The 19,075-nt window shown below is 43.2% G+C and overlaps 1 protein-coding gene across 8 annotated transcripts in view; it reads right to left on the reverse strand.

Annotated features, from left to right (window-relative positions):
* tfeb (transcription factor EB) overlaps window positions 1-19,075 on the reverse strand; it is a 113,589-nt gene that overhangs the window by 43,699 nt on the left and 50,815 nt on the right. For 7 of the 8 annotated variants that reach the window (XM_020483356.2, XM_031825123.1, XM_020483359.2 and 4 more), the window contains 2 exons: window positions 2,686-2,790; window positions 1,482-1,649 (listed from right to left, as the gene is read on the reverse strand). In XM_020483356.2, coding sequence (XP_020338945.1) covers window positions 1,482-1,649; window positions 2,686-2,715 — 198 coding nt within the window. In that variant the 5' untranslated portion in view covers window positions 2,716-2,790. Of the gene's footprint in view, window positions 1-1,481; window positions 1,650-2,685; window positions 2,791-11,332; window positions 11,696-19,075 lie in introns of those variants that run through there. The other variant, XM_031825120.1, reaches the window with a different exon arrangement.

Below are 19,075 nucleotides of genomic sequence, written 5' to 3' on the forward strand. Positions count from 1 at the left end.
CTAAACAGTAACCGCAACTAGTGACATACCAAATTTCTCACTCTGTCAGAACACATTAACTCCACATGCACTAATTGAAAGGAATGACAAGTAGACTGTCTTCAACCAACACTTGTCAACAGTACAGAGGTGGCGATATAGAGTGGAGCATTGCTCACTACTTGGAAGAAATTCATTTCAACACTGATGCATAGTTTTAAACACCCACCTTTGCCTCTCCTTACATTTACACACACACTTATACAGTATGAACCCACTACACTGACAGAAACAGAGAGACAGTGACAGAGAGACAATGACAGAGAGACAGACCCGTATGTACACTCAACACACTCACACAGATAAGAACATTCACAGGTATCTGTGGAATCAGGCAAAATGTCAGCAAACCTTTATCTCCTTGCCTCTGACATACAGTATCTTCCTCTCCTGTCTGTCATCTCTCCACACACACCATGATGAAGACTGATTCTCCAGCACCCTACCTTGTTGCTGTTCCACCGCATTTTTCTCTTTCTCCCTCTCTATTTCCCTCTCTTTTCTTCTCTCCTTCTTTGCTGAATCGACCTCTCTCCAGTACAGTCCAGCTAGCAGCACTGATCCAGTCCTGACCACCTCCACTCCTCCCAGGAGGTGCTCAGTGAGGCTGGCTGACCCTCAGCAACACGTGAGTGGATTACCCCTACTCCTAAATCCCTGCCTGAACCTCTCCCCTCTTTCGCTCTCCATTTTTCTATCCCCTAAATCTCCCCATTCTCTATGAACTCGTGTGCATTTTCTTTTTCACAAATCCCCATTCCCCTTTGTGGCGGCAGGGTAGCCTAGTGGTTAGAGCGTTGGACTAGTAACCGAAAGGTTGCAAGTTCAAATCCCCAGCTGACAAGGTACAAATCTGTCGATCTGCCCCTGAACAAGGTAGTTAACACACTGTTCCTAGGCTGTCATTGAAAATAAGAATTGGTCCTTAACTGACTTGCCTAGTTAAATAAAGGAAAAAAATATATATATATATTTTTCACATATCCCCTATCTTCCATTTTCCCTACTCTATCCCATCTCCCCTCTTGGCACAGTGCACTTCAATGAATTTAAACGTGAATCCTAATTTAAGATTGGCACATGTACCCAAAATGTTTCCCCAAATCTCCTATTGACATAATTGCAAGATGTAGGTGAAAGTCAGAGTTATGTGCCTGTATCTCAAGCTAGTCAGTAGGTTAGGACCACTACAGTAGACCAGGCCGGGGCCAGGAGAGCTGTATTTGGGTGGGTTGGTGTTTGAGATGTGGGTGGGTATTGGGGATGTGGGTGGGTGTTTGATCTGCAGCAGCAGCACAGCGCAAACTAAACCTTCCTTAAGTTTTTCCGCCCATACCCTTCCTTCCCTCCCCTTGACCCTGCCTCCCTCCTCCCTCTGATGTGGGTGTTGATTGAATGTGCACGATCCCAGAGGACAAAAACACATCTACTCTATGTCTTACCTTGAGCACCTCAACAGGAACCTGCATGCTCTGGTAGTGTTGTGGAGCGTTGATGGCAGGGCTGGGAGCAGGGACAGACATACTCTGCTGTTGAATGTACTGCAGCGCCGCATTCTGCTGCTGATGCCGCTCCCGCTGCTCCTCCTGCTGCAGCTGGTCTCGCATTAGCTGACAATACATACATCAGTCAGTCAGTACATGAATCAGTCCATCTGTCCGTCAACACATCCATCCATCAGTCAACACATCAGCCAGTCATCAGTCAACACGCGAGTTGGTACGTCAGTCAGTACACGTCAGCCAACACGTCCGCCAGTCAGTCAGCCAACGCGTCCGCCAGTCAGCCAGCCAACGCGTCCGCCAGTCAGCCAGCCAACGCGTCCGCCAGTCAGCCAGCCAACGCGCCCGCCAGTCAGCCAGCCAACGCGCCCGCCCGCCAGTCAGCCAGCCAACGCGCCCGCCCGCCAGTCAGCCAGCCAACGCGCCCGCCCGCCAGTCAGCCAGCCAAGGCGCCCGCCCGCCAGTCAGCCAGCCAAGGCGCCCGCCCGCCAGTCAGCCAGCCAACGCGCCCGCCCGCCAGTCAGCCAGGCAACGCGCCCGCCCGCCAGTCAGCCAGCCAACGCGCCCGCAAGCCAGTCAGCCAGCCAACGCGCCCGACAGACAGTCAGGCAACGCGCCCGTCAGCCAGGCAACGCGTCCGTCAGCCAGGCAACGCGTCCGTCAGCCAGGCAACGCGTCCGTCAGCCAGGCAACGCGTCCGTCAGGCAGGCAACGCGTCCGTCAGGCAGGCAACGCGTCAGTCAGGCAGGCAACACGTCAGTCAGTCAGGCAGGCAACACGTCAGTCAGTCAGGCAGGCAACACGTCAGTCAGTCAGGCAGGCAACACGTCAGTCAGTCAGGCAGGCAACACGTCAGTCAGTCAGGCAGGCAACACGTCAGTCAGTCAGGCAGGCAACACGTCAGTCAGTCATGCAGGCAACACGTCAGTCAGTCATGCAGGCAACACGTCAGTCAGTCATGCAGGCAACACGTCAGTCAGTCATGCAGGCAACACGTCAGTCAGCATGTCAGTCAGCACGTCAGGCAACATGTCAGTCAGGCAACCCGTCAGTCAATCAGTCAGGCAACACGTCTATTGTATACAGTAATACTGAACATGTCTGTTAACCAATCAATCAATCAATTAGTCCAACATATGTTAACCTGCAGACGCAGCCCTACTCGCGAGGCCATGGCTGGAGGGCGAGGGGGGAGGGGGGGGCGTGCAGACGCAGATGCACCACAGTCCAGCCCGAGAGAGAGAGGAAGCTGAAGGAAAAGAGAAAAAAGGTGGTGTTAGAATACTATGTTACAAGGTCACACAGGTCCATCCAGTGTAAGGCCTCATGTCTCAGTGGTCATCAACCCCACCAACCCAAAATCACCATGTCCTTCTAATCATCTACAGAGGAAAACTAGACTATCAATCACATTCATTGCTAATGGATCAATTAGTGTAATCAACAAGGACATAATCCACTACCATATCCCTCCAGATATGTCCCCGTCTCTCAACAGCTCTAAATCAGGACAGCTCGAACATACAGTAAATATCTGTACAGTACATCAGTCTGTTTATGCTGTATTAGCCAGTCATATGATGTCTGGCCATCTAATGAATAACATCACTCTAAATGTTTCCATACCAGACACAGACAATGCCATATATTCACTGTCTGGTAACAAGAAGCTACCCCAGGGCTTTAAAACAGGGGGGACGAGAGGACAACTGGATCACCAGTCAAACACACACCAGACATCTATTAGATGTGTTTAGTACCATCTATGGTGTTCACATCATGTAAACATAAACAAGTGACTTTAATAAAAACATGCCACTAGGATGAACGATCTTATTAATTTAGTGAATGACTAGCAAAGTAGCCAGTCTTTCAACATAAGAACATGTCTTTAGGCATATTTAGAGTAGATAAGGGCCCTATTCAATCATATTAATGTTGACTTCAGGATAAGACAAAAACAACATATTTACAGTTTGAAACTAAAAAGTAATCTCAAGTGCAAGTTACTGTCTTTTCCTCAATGTGGTTTAGATTGAATAACGCCATGCATAGGGAGGCAGTGGAGGATGGGTGGGGAGAGGTTTGGGGAGAAGGGAGGGGTAGGGTGTAAGAGCATCAGATAAACCCCCACCAGGCCCAAGCCTTGGGCCGAGGAGCATAACCATGGTTACCATTGGGGAAGTCATGTGGGAGTCATGTGGTCCTGTTGTTGTGTGGTGGTCATGTGAGCAGCCTTTCGAAGGAAACACCCTCAACCTCGCCCACCTCCACACCATTCCTTCCTCCACCTCCCACCCACCTGTCTCTCAATTAGGAAAGCCCCAGAGTTCGCCTTTCAGTAGTGTTAAAACTACACTTGATCTGGTGTTATTCTACCTTCTGGGACAGTTCCTTTCAGAGAAATCAAAGTTGAGTCAATGTCAATAAAAGTGCAACCGTGGCCTGATAGTGTGTTTCTATAGTCTCATCCAGATGCACAATAAGAAGCCATGCCAGAGGCACCAACCAATCAAAGCAGACTTCTCATCCTTTCATCAGACACACAGCCCATATATGGGCATAGAGAGAGCGCGAGAGAGAAGAGGGGGGGGGGGGAGGAGGAGGAGGAGAGAAAAAAAAAAGCGCATTGTGTGTGAGGTACAATAAGAAGGGCAGCTCCTATTGAGAAGGACTGAGGCCGCCTGTTGTCAGCCGCGTACATTTCAGTGCCCGAGGTGCACACACTGCTCGCTTTGTGCCCACTGGCTGGATCACACTCACACACTTTTGACTCCAAGAGCGGTCTACTACAGCGTGACAGCAAAGCCTCAAACTACACACAGTGAACCAACACTCAACTTAGGAGCAAACTAAAACCACTACTGCTGCTATTAACACTACATGCCCTAATGCTATACCACGTTTACTTCTGCAAATACACTATATCAGAAACATGACTTGACCAAGAAAAAATAAAATAAACTCGTCTACCACTACTACTACCACCACCAAAACACTGACAGGCCCGGTGCTCAAACAGGTTCTTTCCTGCAACTCTAGTCCATCCCATAACTCTAAAAGTACTTGTAAGACAACCCTCACCTCACTGAACATACCCATCCAACACACACAGTGTATTTATACACCCTGACGAATGGGGTGATTACATCTCAAAACTCAATCGGCTCGGGTAGGAATGCTTGCCAGAGGGAGACAAGTGCCTCTGTGTCCACACCAAAGTTTAGCTTAGCATGCTAATCTTTCCTGCACATCTGTGATCTAGCGGAGCTTCATGTTAGCATGCCTCGATGTGCTCTAGCGGGTTAAGGCTTAGCATGTTAGCTAGCAAACCTTTGTGTGACAGGCTTATGACAATTAACGCTAATGCATGCCAACACAAGGACATACAGTTGAAGTCGGAAAATTACATACACCTTAGCCAAATACATTACTCAGTTTATCACAATTCCTGACATTAAATCATTGTAAGAATTCCCTGTCTTAGGTCAGTTAGGATCACCACTTTATTTTAAGAATGTGAAATGTCAGAATAATAGTAGAGAGAATGATTTATTTCAGCTTTTATTTATTTCATCACATTCCCAGTGGGTCAGAAGTTTACATGCAGTCAATTAGTATTTGGTAGCATTGCCTACAAAATGTTTAACTTGGGTCAAACGTTGCAGGTAGCCTTCCACAACCCTCCCACAATAAGTTGGGTGAATATTGGCCCATTCCTCCTTTCAGAGCTGGTGTAACTGTCAGGTTTCTAGGCCTCCTTGCTCGCACATGCTTTTTCAGTTCTGCCCACAAATTGTCTATAGGATTGAGGTCAGGACATTGTGCAAGCCACTCCAATACCTTGACTTTGTTGTCCTTAAGCCAATTTGCCACAACTTTGGAAGTATGCTTGGGGTCATTGTCCAATTGGAAGACCCATTTGCGACCAGGCTTTAACTTCCTGGCTGATGTCTTGAGATGTTGCTTCAATATATCTGCATATTTTTCCTACCTCATGATGACATCCATTTTGTGAAGCGCACCAGTCCCTCCTGCAGCAATGCACCGCCACAACATGATGCTGCCACCCCCGTGCTTCACGGATGGGATGGTGTTCTTCGGCTTGCAAGCCTCCTCCTTTATCCTCCAAACATAACAATGGTCATTATGGCCAAACAGTTCTATTTTTGTTTCATCAGACCAGAGGACATTTCTCAAAAAACTACGATCTTGTCCCCATGTGCAGTTGCAAACTGTAGTCTGGCATTTTAATGGCGGTTTTTGAGCAGTGGCTTCTTCCTTGCTGAGCGGCCTTTCAGGTTATGTTGATATAGGACTCGTTTTACTGTGGATATAGATACTTTTGTACCCGTTTCCTCCAGCATCTTCACAAGGTCCTTTGCTGTTGTTCTGTGATTGATTTGCACTTTTCGCACCAAAGTACATTCATCTCTAGGAGACAGAACACGTCTCCTTCCTGAGCGGTATGAAGGCTGCGTAGTCCCATGGTGTTTATACTTACGTACTATTGTTTGTACAGATGAACACGGTACCTTCAGGTGTTTGGAAATTGCTCCCAAGGATGAACCAGACCTGCGGAGGTCTACAATTTTTTTGAGGTCTTGGCTGATTTCTTTTGATTTTCCCATTATGTCAAGCAAAGAGGCACTGAGTTTGAAGGTAGGCCTTGAAATGCATCCACAGGTACACCTCCAATTGACTCAGATTATGTCAATTAGCCTATCAGAAGCTTCTAAAGCCATGACATCGTTTTCTGGAATATTCCAAGCTGTTTAAAAGGCACAGTCAAGTTAGTGTATGTAACCTTCTGACCCACTAGAATTGTGATACACTGAATTACAAGTGAAGTAATTTCTCTGTAAACAATTGTTGGTAAAATTACTTGTGTCATGCACAAAGTAGATGTCCTAAACGACTTGCCAAAACTAAGTCTTTTAACAAGAAATGTGTGGAGTGGTTGAAAAACGAGTTTTAATGACTCCAACCTAAGTGTATGCAAACTTCTGATTTTAACTGCATGTTCCGTTCCAAATAGAGCCCTTGCTCCTACCCAAAAGTAAACAATTGGGAACATGATACTAAAATAGCGAAACGTTAAACTAGCAGAGGGCTGCGCAACATGCTTCAACAGTTCATGTCTGGCTAAGCTTCCCCACTGGACACCTCCTGAGTCACTTCAGTGCTGCCAATGCATTCTTTCACGCTCTCTCAAACACACTCTGCTCACACCGCCATTATGACATTATTGGTTTATTCGGCTCCCTCTTTTGCCGAAGTATCCGCTATTCTTCCTGGGGTCCACACAAAAACAGATGACACAAAAAGTTACAAAACACTTAGACAAGTTCACACACACACTTTAAATACAACGATATATAACAAATACAACTAAAGAATAGTGTGTGAAGATTGTGAGTGTTATAGTGTGATAGAGTGGGCCTGTGTGTGTGTGTGTGTGTGTGTAATTTCACAGTCCCTACTTTGCCATGAGCTGTTTTATCCATTTGTTTTATGTAATTTTGCTGTTTGCTTGAGTAATTGGAGATGGGAGTTCCATGCTATCATAGCTCTGTATAATACTGTACATTGCCAAAACACTATATAAAGCCACTACATGTAACCGAACAAAGGAGTTTCAATTCAAAGTACTACATTGTTTTTGTATGATCCCTCATAAACTTAATAAAATGGAAATATCAATATTACCTATGTGTATGAGGGAGTGTGGACAAATAGGTACTTTATCACATATTTTGTCAATGTCGGAAAATCCAGACTTTTTGGTCTGAAATTCTCCATGTTATTCAGGACATCACAGGTATTAATATTCAACCAGACCCAGGTCATCTCCTCCTAGGTATTGTTCCTGTGGATACACTCCAATCCTCTCCACTTACTTCTGGCGCTGACAGAGATGGCCAGCTCGCTTCGCGTTCCTAGGAAACTATGCAGTATTTCGTTTTTTGTGTGTTATTTCTTACATTGTTTCCCCAGGAAATCTTAGGTTTGATTACATACAGTCGGGAGGAACTATTGGATATAAGAGCAACGTCAACTCACCAACATTACGAGCAGGAATACGACTTTACCGAAGCGGATCCTTTGTTTGGTCCACCACCCAGGACAATAGATCGGATCCCAGCCGGCAACCCAAAACAACAGTGCCGAAGAAGGGGCAAAAGGAGTGGTCTTCTGGTCAGGCTCCGTAGACGGGCACATCGCGCACCACTCCAGAGCATACTACTCGCCAATGTCCAGTCTCCTCACAACAAGGTAGACGAAATCCGAGCAAGGGTTGTCTTCCAGAGAGACAGAGATTGTAACGCTCTTTGTTTCATGGAAACATGGCTCACTCGGGATACGTCAGAGTCGGTACAGCCACCTGGCTTCTTCACGCATCGCGCCGACAGAAACAAACATCTCTCTGGTAAGAAGAAGGGCGGGGGTGTATGCCTTATGATTAACGAGACGTGGTGTGATCATAACAACATACAGGAACTCAAGTCCTTTTGTTCACCTGACCTAGAATTCCTCACAATCAAATGCCGACCGCATTATCTACCAAGAGAATTCTCTTCGATCATAATCACAGTCGTGTATATCCCCCCCAAGCAGACACATCGATGGCCCTGAAAGGACTTCATCTGACTATGTAAACTGGAAACCACATATCCTGAGGCTGCATTTATTGTAGCTGGGGATTTTAACAAGGCTAATCTGAAAACAAGGCTCCCTAAATTTTCTCAGCATATCGACTATGCGACCCGGGCTGGCAAAACCCTGGATAATTGTTATTCTATCTTCCGCAACGCATAAAAAGCCCTCCCCCACCCTCCTTTCGGGAAAATCTGACCACGACTTCATTTTGTTGCTCCCAGCCTATAGATCGAAACTAAAACAGGGAGCTCCCGTGCTCAGATGTGTTCAACACTGGTCCGACCAATCGGATTCCATGCCTCAAGATTACTTCGATAACGTGGACTGGGATATGTTCCGTATAGCGTCGGACAATAACATTGATGAATAAGCTGATTCGGTGAGCAAGTTTTTTATTTTTTATTTTACCTTTATTTAACTAGGCAAGTCAGTTAAGAACAATTTTTTTTTGCAATGACGGCCCTCCTGTCTCAGCCTCCAGTATCTTTGCTGCAGTAGTTTGTGTGTCGGAGGGCTAGGGTCAGTTTGTTATATCTGGAGTACTTCTCCTGTCCTATTCGGTGTGCTGTGTGAATTTAAGTGTGCTCTCTAATTCTCTCTTTCTCTCTCTCGGAGGACCTGAGCCCTTGGACCATGTCTCAGGACTACCTGACATGATGACTCCTTGCTGTCCCCAGTCCACCTGGCCGTGCTGCTGCTCCAGTTTCAACTGTTCTGCCTTATTATTATTGGACCATGCTGGTCATTTATGAACATTTGAACATCTTGGCCATGTTCTGTTATAATCTCCACCCGGCACAGCCAGAAGAGGACTGGCCACCCCACATAGCCTGGTTCCTCTCTAGGTTTCTTTCTAGGTTTTGGCCTTTCTAGGGAGTTTTTCCTAGCCACCGTGCTTCTACACCTGCATTGCTTGCTGTTTGTGGTTTTAGGCTGGGTTTCTGTACAGCACTTTGAGATATCAGCTGATGTACGAAGGGCTATATAAATACATTTGATTTGAAGAAATTCGGCATGTCACCCAAAATTCTTTTTTTACAGATGCACAATCGAGAGCATCCTGTCGGGCTGTATCACAGCCTGGTACGGCAACTGCTCTGCCCACAACCGCAAGGCTCTCCAGAGGGTAGTGAGGTCTGCACAACGCATCACTGGGGGCAAACTACCTGCCCTCCAGGACACCTACACCACCTGATGTCACAGGAAGGCCAAAAAGATCATCACGGACAACAACCAACCGAGCCACTGCCTGTTCACCCCGCTATCATCCAGAAGGTGAGGTCAGTACAGGTGCATCAAAGCAGAGACCGAGAGCCTGAAAAACAGCTTCTATGTCAAGGCCATCAGACTGTTAAACAGCCATCACTAACATTGAGTGGCTGCTGCCAACATACTGATTCATCTCTAGCCATTTTATTAATGAAAAATGTATGTAATAAATATATCACTAGCCACTTTAAACAATGCCATTTTATATAATGTTTACATACCCTACATTACACATCTCATATGCATATACTGTCCTCTGTGTGACCTTGATAATTTATTGTTAAAACGAGAGGCTGCCTGGATCTTTAATTTAAAGACCCTTGCGCCCTTCGGTCTCAACGTAGACTTTGATCTGAAGCCATTCTTGTGATTAGTGACTTTGCCATTGTAATTGTTTGTAAGCTTGTGTAGTCAAATTAATCTATGATCGTATGCTATCTATTTGTTGTTTGTATGCTGTTCTTTGTATGACATTTTAATGTTTGATAATTAACCAATGATATTAGGCCACTCTTGGCCATGATTACAGACACCTGTGTCTTTTGACACTACATAAACGAGTCATCCCGCAGTGTTTGTGATTATACCCTGATGAAGACAGCTTGGCTGTCGAAACGTTTTTGGTAATTACATTTTTGCATCTGAGCTCCTAGAGTGTGTGGCTCTCTTTTATTTTCAAGTATACTGTACTCTATACCATCTACTGCATCTTGCCTATGCCGTTCAGCCATCGCTCATATATTTTTATGTACATATTAATTCCTTTACACTTGTGTGTATCAGGTAGTTGTTGTGAAATTGTTAGGTTAGATTACTTGTTAGATATTACTGCATGGTCGGAACTAGAAGCACAAGTATTTCGCTACACTCGCATTAACATCTGCTAATCATGTGTATGTGACAAATAAAATTTGATTTTAAATTGATAGATCTTTAAGCAGCAGCAAGGAAATGTAACAAAATGCTGGAAAAATGAACATGCACCCTCCAAAGATGTGTGGTTAGGTCTATGCGAGGAACTTGCTGACATTGAGAGAATTACTTCAATCTTGTAACAGACAGCATAGGTTTGAAAGTGTCTGGTCAGAGTTTGACATATCGTATGTGTCTTATTCATGGGATTTTTGTTTGTCTGTTGTTTTTGAGTGGCTTAAATCAAAATTGTATACTTATTCAAACTCTTGAAATAGTTGCAGCCAAAATGTACCCTTAACATGTGACTAACTACGCTCCTTAGTAAAGACAGTAAAGATAAGTTGTGTATGTATGGTACATGTTCTTTATGTGATCGTTAATAAAAATGTATGTTTAAAAGAAAAATACTGTGCATTCCTGTGAATTTGTTTTGGACATGGGGACTGTGAAGAGACCCCTGGTGGCATGTCTTGTGGGTTATGTATGGGTGTCTGAGCTGTATGTTATCTGATTATGCAGACAATCTGGAATGTTCATCACAGTAATAGTTCTCGTAAAAACTAGAAGGGAATCAGTTCATCTCTCGTCAACCCTCAACCAGGAAAAGCTGGCATGCATGTTCTTGATGTTAGTTCTGTGTGTGAAGTTGAGAGCATGTGCTGTTCTGTTTTGAGCCAGCTGCATCCATCTTTGCTGCACTTGACCATATTACTAGACAGTAATCAAGGTGGGACAAGACCAGAGCCTGAACAACTAGTACAGTTGATTTGTGTAAAAACACACTCATAGGGCCCTACACATTCATGCACACCAACACTCACTCCATCATTTGCTCACTCACACACACACACACACACCTTTACACTGACAACACACACGCACATACACGCTGCTGCTACTCTGTTTATCATACACTGTATATCCTGATAACTAGTCACCTTACCCACCAGTATCACTCCAGTATCACTCCAGTATCACTCCAGTATCACTCCAGTATCACTCCAGTCCAATATCCCTGCATATTGTAGAGAGCTCCAAGGTCCTTGGCGTCCATATCACTAACAAACTATTATGGTCGTGTAGAGGGCATGGGCATGGGTCCTCAGATCCTCAAAAAGTTCTACAGCTGCACCATCGACTGGTTGCATCACCTCTTGGTATGGCAACTGCTTGGCACGCTGCTGCTACTCACGGGTTTATGATCTACAGTTGTGGCCAAAAGTTCTGAGAATGATACAAATACTAATTTTCAAAGTCTGCTGCCTCAGTTTGTATGATGGCAATTTGCATATACTCCAGAATGTTATGAAGAGTGATCAGATGAATTGCAATTCATTGCAAAGTCCCTCTTTGCCATGCAAATGAACTGAATCCCCAAAAAACATGTCCACTGCATTACAACCCTGCCACAAAAGGACCAGCTGACATGTCAGTGATTCTCTCGTTAACACAGGTGTGAGTGTTGATGAGGACAAGGCCGGAGATCACTCTGTCATGCTGATTGAGTACGAATAACAGACTGGAAGCTTAAAAAGGAGGGTGGTGCTTGGAATCATTGTTCTTCCTCTGTCAACCATGGTTACCTGCAAGGAAACAAGTGCCATCATCATTGCTTTGCGCAAAAAAGGGCTTCACAGGCAAGGATATTGCTGCCAGTAACATTGCACCTAAATCAACCATTTTTCAAATCATCAAGAACTTCAAGGAGAGCGGTTCAATTGTTGTGAAGGCGGCTTCAGGGCGCCCAAGAAAGTCCAGCAACCGACAGGACCATCGCCTGCAGTTGATTCAGCTGCGGGATCGGGGCACCACTAGTACAGAGGTTGCTCAGGAATGGCAGCAGGCAGGTGTGAGTGCATCTGCACTAGAGGTCAACCGATTAATCGGAAGGGCCTATTTTAAGTTTTCATAACAATCGGAAATCGGTATTTTTGGGCGCTGATTTGCCGATTATTATTATTAATTATTTACCTAGGCAAGTCAGTTAAGAACACATTCTTATTTTCAATGACGGCCTAGGAACGGTGGATTAATTGCCTTGTTCAGGGGCAGAACGACAGATTTTTACCCTGTCAGCTCGGGGGATCCAATCTTGCAACCTTACAGTTAACTAGTCCAACGCAATAACAACCTGCCTCTCTCTCATTGAAATCAACAAGGAGTTTGCCTGTTACGCGAATGTAGTAAGCCAAGGTAAGTTGCTAGTTAGCATTAAACTTATCTTAGAAAAAACAATCATAATAACTAGTTAACTACACATTGTTGATGATATTACTAGATATTATCTAGCGTGTCCTGCGTTGCATATAATCTGACTGAGCATACAAGCATACAAGTATCTGACTGAGCGGTGGTAAGCAGAAGCACGCGCGTAAACATTCATTCAAACAGCACTTTTGTGCGTTTTGCCAGCAGCTCTTCATTGTGCGTCAAGCATTGCGCTGTTTATGACTTCAAGCCTATCAACTCCCGAGATGAGGGTTAGGGTTAGCGCGCACTAACTAGAGGGACAGAAGCTATACTGTTTCACTGGCAATACTAAAGTGTCTATAAGAACATCCAATAGTCAAAGGTTAATGAAATACAAATGGTGTAGAGGGAAATAGTCCTATAATTCCTATAATAACTAAAACCTAAAACTTCTTACCTGGGAATATTGAAGACTCATGTTAAAAGGAACCACCAGTTTTCAAATGTTCTTATGTTCTGAGCTAGGAACTGAAACGTTAGCTTTCTTACATAGCACATATTGCACTTTTACTTTCTTCTCCAACACTTTGTTTTGCATTATTTAAACCAAATTACAAATTGAACATGTTTCATTATTTACTTGAGGCTAAATTGATTTTATTGATGTATTATATGAAGTTAAAATAAGTGTTCATTCAGTATTGTTGTAATTGTCATTATTACATACATACATATGTTTTTTTTATTATAAATCGTCTGATTAATCGGAATCAACTTTTTTGGTCCTCCAATAATCGGTATCGGCGTTGAAAAATCATAATCGGTCGACCTCTAATCTGCACACAAAGTGAGGCAAAGACTTTTGGAGGATGGCCTGGTATCAAGAAGGGCAGCAAAGAAGCCACTCCTCTCCAGGAAAAACATCAGGGACAGACTGATATTCTGCAAAAGGTACAGGGATTGGACTGCTGAGGACAGGGGTAAAGTCATTTTCTCTGATGAATGTTTGGGGCATCCGGAAAAAAGCTTGTGTGGAGAAACCATCAGTCCTGTGTCATGCCAACAGTAAAGCATCCTGAGACCATTCATGTGTAGGGTTGCTTCTCAGCCAAGGGAATGGGCTCACTCACAATTTTGCCTAAGAACACAGCCTTGAATAAAGAAAGGTACCAACAAATCCTGAGAGAGCAACTTCTCCCATCCATCCAGGAACAGTTTGGTGATGAACAATGCCATAACACCTTGCCATAAGGCAAAAGTGATAAGTGGCTCGGGGAACAAAACATCGATATTTTGAGTCCATGGCCAGGAAACTCCCCAGACCTTAATCCCATTGAGAACTTGGTCAATCCTCAAGAGGCATGTGGACAAACAAAACCCCACAAATGCTGACAAACTCCAAGCATTGATTATACAAGAATGGGCTGCCATCAGTCAGGCAGGATGTGGCCCAGAAGTTAATTGACAGCCTGCCAGGGCGGATTGCAGAAGTCTTGAAAAAGAAGGGTCAACACTGCAAATACTGACTCTGCATCAACTTCATGTAATTGTCAATAAAAGCTGAATGAAACGCTTGTAATTATACTTCAGAATTCCATAGTAACATCTGACAAAAATTAATATTCATATTTGTGTCATTCTCAAAACTTTTGGCCACGACTGTATGCATAATCACTTTACCCCTACCTACAGTACATTTTACCTTGATTGCCTCAACTAATCTGTATCCCCGCACATTGACTCGGTAGTGGTAAACCCTGAATACATTTAAGCAAATATTTTCTTACTTAACCAACAATGCAGCATTTTTTTAAAGGGCTTGTAGGTAAGTAAACATTTGACAGTATTGTAGTATTTGGCACATGAGACAAATAACACTTAAATTAACATTGTAAATATGGTACTGGAACTGACTGACCCTGTATATAATCAAATCAAATGTGCCGAAAACAACAGGTGTAGACCTTACTGTGAAATGCTTAACCAACGATGCAGTTAAGAAAATAGAGTTAAGAAAATATTTAGCAAAAAAAAAATTGAGCAAAATTACAATACTGAGGCTATACAGTGCATTCGGAAATACTTTTTCCACATTTTGTTACATTGCAGCCTTATTCTAAAATGGATTAAATAATGTTTCCTCAGCAATCTACACACAATATCCCATAATGAGAAAGTGAACAGTTTTTAAAAACGTTTTTGCAAAATTTATTAAAAACAAAAAACAGAAATACCTTCTTTAATAAGTATTTCAGCCGCTTTAATATGAAACTAAATTGTTTTCATTGATCATCTTTGAGATTGAGTTTTTTTCAACTTGATTGGAGACCACCTGTGGTATATTCAATTGATTGGACATGATTTGGAAAGGCACACACACCTGTCTATATAAAATGTAGCACAGTTGACAGTGCATGTCAGAGCAAAAACCAAGCCATGAGGTCGAAGGAATTGTGCGTAGAGCTCCGAAACAGGATTGTGTCGAGGCACATATCTGGGAGGGAAGGGTACCAAAACATTTCTACAACATTGAAGGTCCCCAAGAACACAGTGGCCTGCATCATTCTTAAATGGAAGAAGTTTGGAACCACCAAGACCAGAGCTGGCCGTCCGGCCAAACTGAGCAATCTAGGGAGAAGGGCCTTGGTCAGGGAGGTGACCAAGAACCTGATGGTCACTGACAGAGCTCTTGAGTTCGTCTGTGGAGATTGGAGAACCTTCCAGAAGGGCAACCATCTCTGCAGCACTCCACCAATCAGGACTTTATGGACTTTTTTCAACGTCAACAGTGAAGAGGCGACTCCGGGATGCTGGCCTTCTAGGCAGAGTTGCAAATAAAAAGCCATATCTCAGACTGGCCAATAAAAATAAAAGATTAAGATGGGGAAAAAACACAGACACTGGACCGAGGAACTCTGCCTCGAAGGTCAGCACCCCGGAGAAGACTCTTCACTGTTGACGTTGAGACTGGTGTTTTGCAAGTACTATTTAATGAAGCTGCCAGTTGAGGACTTGAGGCATCTTAGAGATAGGCGTCCCGTCAACGGGACAGTTGTAAATCATGCAGCGCCTTGTCACGGTCGCAGATTTTAGTGAAGCAACAAATGTCAGTACATAAGTGTCTAATATCGTCTGAAAGCTTATATTAATTTTTGTATATCTGCACTGCCCAATTTACAGTAGCTATTACTGTGATAAAATGCCATGCTATTGTTTGATAGCTCCTAACAAAACTTTTCACTGCGATAGGTTTGATAAATTCACCTCTGGAGGTGAAATGTGTGATTACATTCTGAAATCTTGCTCTGATTTATCATCCAAAAGGGTCCCAGGGATAACATGTGTCGTTTATTTAGATAAAAACTTTTTTCATATCCTTAAAAAGGTCCATATAGCATGCACACTATTTTTTTTATTTCCACTCATTCAATTTGCAAAGAAAGGAATCTCTAAAAATCTAACCCTAAACGTTGTTTCAACCAGTCAAATCACGTTTGTATGTATTCCTCAGAGATCCTAGAACGTAACCAGACTTCACTATACCCTTAGGGGTGTAGTATATCCTATAGGACACCAAATTTGGTCAGAGAGCGACGCCTTCATTCCACGCCGAAGACGCGGGTGGTCTTCACTTGATCGACTAACTGACGAATAAGCACCAATCGGGATCAAACAAAGCTAGCTAGATAACTAATGAGCTGGGCTTTATAGGAGTATCGGGAAAGCCCGTATCTGTCGCAAAATGTAGCTGCTAACCTTGTGCGACAGCAAGCCTTTTCCTTTTGGACAAAAATGATAAGAATATGGCGAATTACGAAAACTGTGTTTTGCAAATGTTGAACTTGTGGCTACTAATACTGGACAAGCTAAATCAAAATCCAAGTATACAGACTTGACCATATTCTTGCAGAAAAATGTAATGTGAATGTAAATGTCTCCTTCACGATTTGCCCAAATGTACCTAGGTGACGTCACACTAAATGTCATGTAGCTCGCTCATACCTCAAGATATCCGTTTGGAAATTTGCACATACACTGCCAGAGTGTCTGGCTAGATGTGGGACCTGTGGTAGAAAAAATAAAACTGTTGTTTTTTCATTGTATTTTCTATTACCAGATCTATTGTGTTACATTCTCCTACATTCAATTCACATTTCCACAAACTTCAAAGTGTTTCCTTTCAAATGCTACCAAGAATATGCATATCCTTGCTTCAGGGCCTGAGCTACAGGCAGTTCGATTTGGGCACACTCCATCACTCAGACATAATTTACAAACAAATAATTTGTTTAGTGAGTCGGCCAGATCAGAGGCAGTAGGGATGTTTTCTTGATAAGTGTGTGAATTGGACAATTTTCCTGTCAAAATGTAACAAGTACTTTTGGGTGTCAGGGAAATGTATGCAGTAAAAAGTACATGATTTTCTTTTGGAATGTAGTGAAGTAAAAGTTGCCAAAAATATAAATAGTAAAGTAAAGTACAGATTCACCCCCCCCCCCCCCCCCCCAAAAAAAAAAAATTACTTAAGAATTACTTTAAAGTATTTTTTACTTTACACCACTACATTCACTAAACCCGAAACCTCAACTAAATATTGTAAATTGCCTGGAGTAACCCTGGATGTGGCAATTGCTTGGAGTAACCCTGGATTGTAAACTGTCATGGTCAAAACATACTGATACAACAGTAGCTAAGATGGGGAGAAGTCGGCCCATAATAAAGCGCTGCTCTGCCTTTAACACTAACAACAAGGCAGGTCCTACAGGCCCTAGTTTTGTTGCACCTGGACTACTGTTCAGTCGTGTGGTCAGGTGCCACAAAGAGGTACAGGAAAATTACAATTGGCTCAGAACAGGGCAGCACGGCTATTAGGGAGCTAACAATGATTTGCATGTCAATCTCTCATGGCTCAAAGTGGAGGGAAGAGAGTTATTTCATCACTACTTGTTTATGTAAGAAGTGTTGACAGGCTGAATGCACTGGGCTGTCTTTAATTAAGGGGGCACTATTTTTATGTTTGGAAAAATAACGTTCCCAAACAGCCTATTTCTCAGGACCAGGACTAGAATATGCATATCATTGACGGATTAGGATAGAACACACTCTAAAAAGTTTCCAAAAAACTGTCAAGATATTGTCTGTGAGTATAACAGAACTGATATTGTAGGCGAAACCCTGAGGAAAATCCAATCAGGAAGTGCCTCTTATTTTGAAACCCTTCTGTTCTTATGCATGCCTATCCTCCATTTAAAGGGATATCAACCAGATTCCCTTTTTCTCTGGCTTCCCTAAGGTGTCAACAGTCCTTAGACTGTTGAGCATGAAAATGAGCATGAAAGATCAGATTGCGTAAGTGGATAGGTGGGGGCTCTCAGAGTGAGTTTTTGCGCTACAGAGTAAAGCGGCCATTGTAGGTTTTTCAATAACAGCGGGAGGAACACACTCTGTTGATATATTATCGAATATATATTTTAAAAACTACCTGAGGAATGATTATAAAAAACGTTTGACATGTTTCTGTGGACATTATGAAGACTATTTGGAATTTCCGTTTGCGTGGTCGTGACCGCTCTTTCCTGTGGATTTCTGAACATAACACGACAAGCAAACGTCGGTATTTTGGGTATAAAAATAATCTTTATGGAACAAAAGGAACATTTGTTGTGTAACTGGAAATCTCGTGAGTGAAAACATCCGAAGATCAAAAGGTAAACAGTTCATTTGATTGCTTTTCTGATTTTCGTGACCAAGCTTCCTGATGCTAAGTGTACATGATGTTATGCTATCGATAAACTTACAAACACTTGGATTGCTTTCACTGTAAAGCATAATTTCAAAATCTGAGATGACAGGTGGATTAACAAAAGGCTAAACTGTGTTTTGCAAAATTGCACTTGTGATTTCATGAATATGAATATTTATTTGTAATATTATTTGACTGTGGCGCTATGCTATTCAGCGGTTGCTGACGAAAATGATCCCGCGACAGGGATGGGTAGTGTCAAGAAGTTAAACTACTAACACACATGCATACCCCACAAGAGGTGGTGTTATTGACCAAATATTTATTTTCCACCATAATTTGCAAATTAATTCATAAAAAATCCTACAATGTGATTTTCTGGATTTTTTCCCCCCATTTTGTCTGTCATAGTTGAAGTGTACCTATGATGAAAATTACAGGCCTCTCTCATTTCTTTTAAGTGGCAGAACTTGCACAATTGGTGGCTGACTAAATACTTTTTTGCCCCACTGTATGTAGTGGTGTAATGTTGTATGATGTACTATTTTATCTTTTGGCAGCAGCTAAATGGGGATCCCTAATAAATACAAAATCTAAATAGAGTCTCATTTCCACATGTCACTTAGTGACACACTGTTACCAGCAGCAGGTTCTCCCACTAAGCCCTCCAATTGCCTGGCATACACTTGGTTTCGCAGGCATCTGTGACGCGGTGGGAGCACAAAGCGGCCATTGTGTGCCAGACACTGATGTCACA

The sequence above is a fragment of the Oncorhynchus kisutch genome, linkage group LG5 (assembly GCF_002021735.2).
Source record: "Oncorhynchus kisutch isolate 150728-3 linkage group LG5, Okis_V2, whole genome shotgun sequence".
Classification (NCBI taxonomy): Eukaryota; Metazoa; Chordata; class Actinopteri; order Salmoniformes; family Salmonidae; genus Oncorhynchus; species Oncorhynchus kisutch.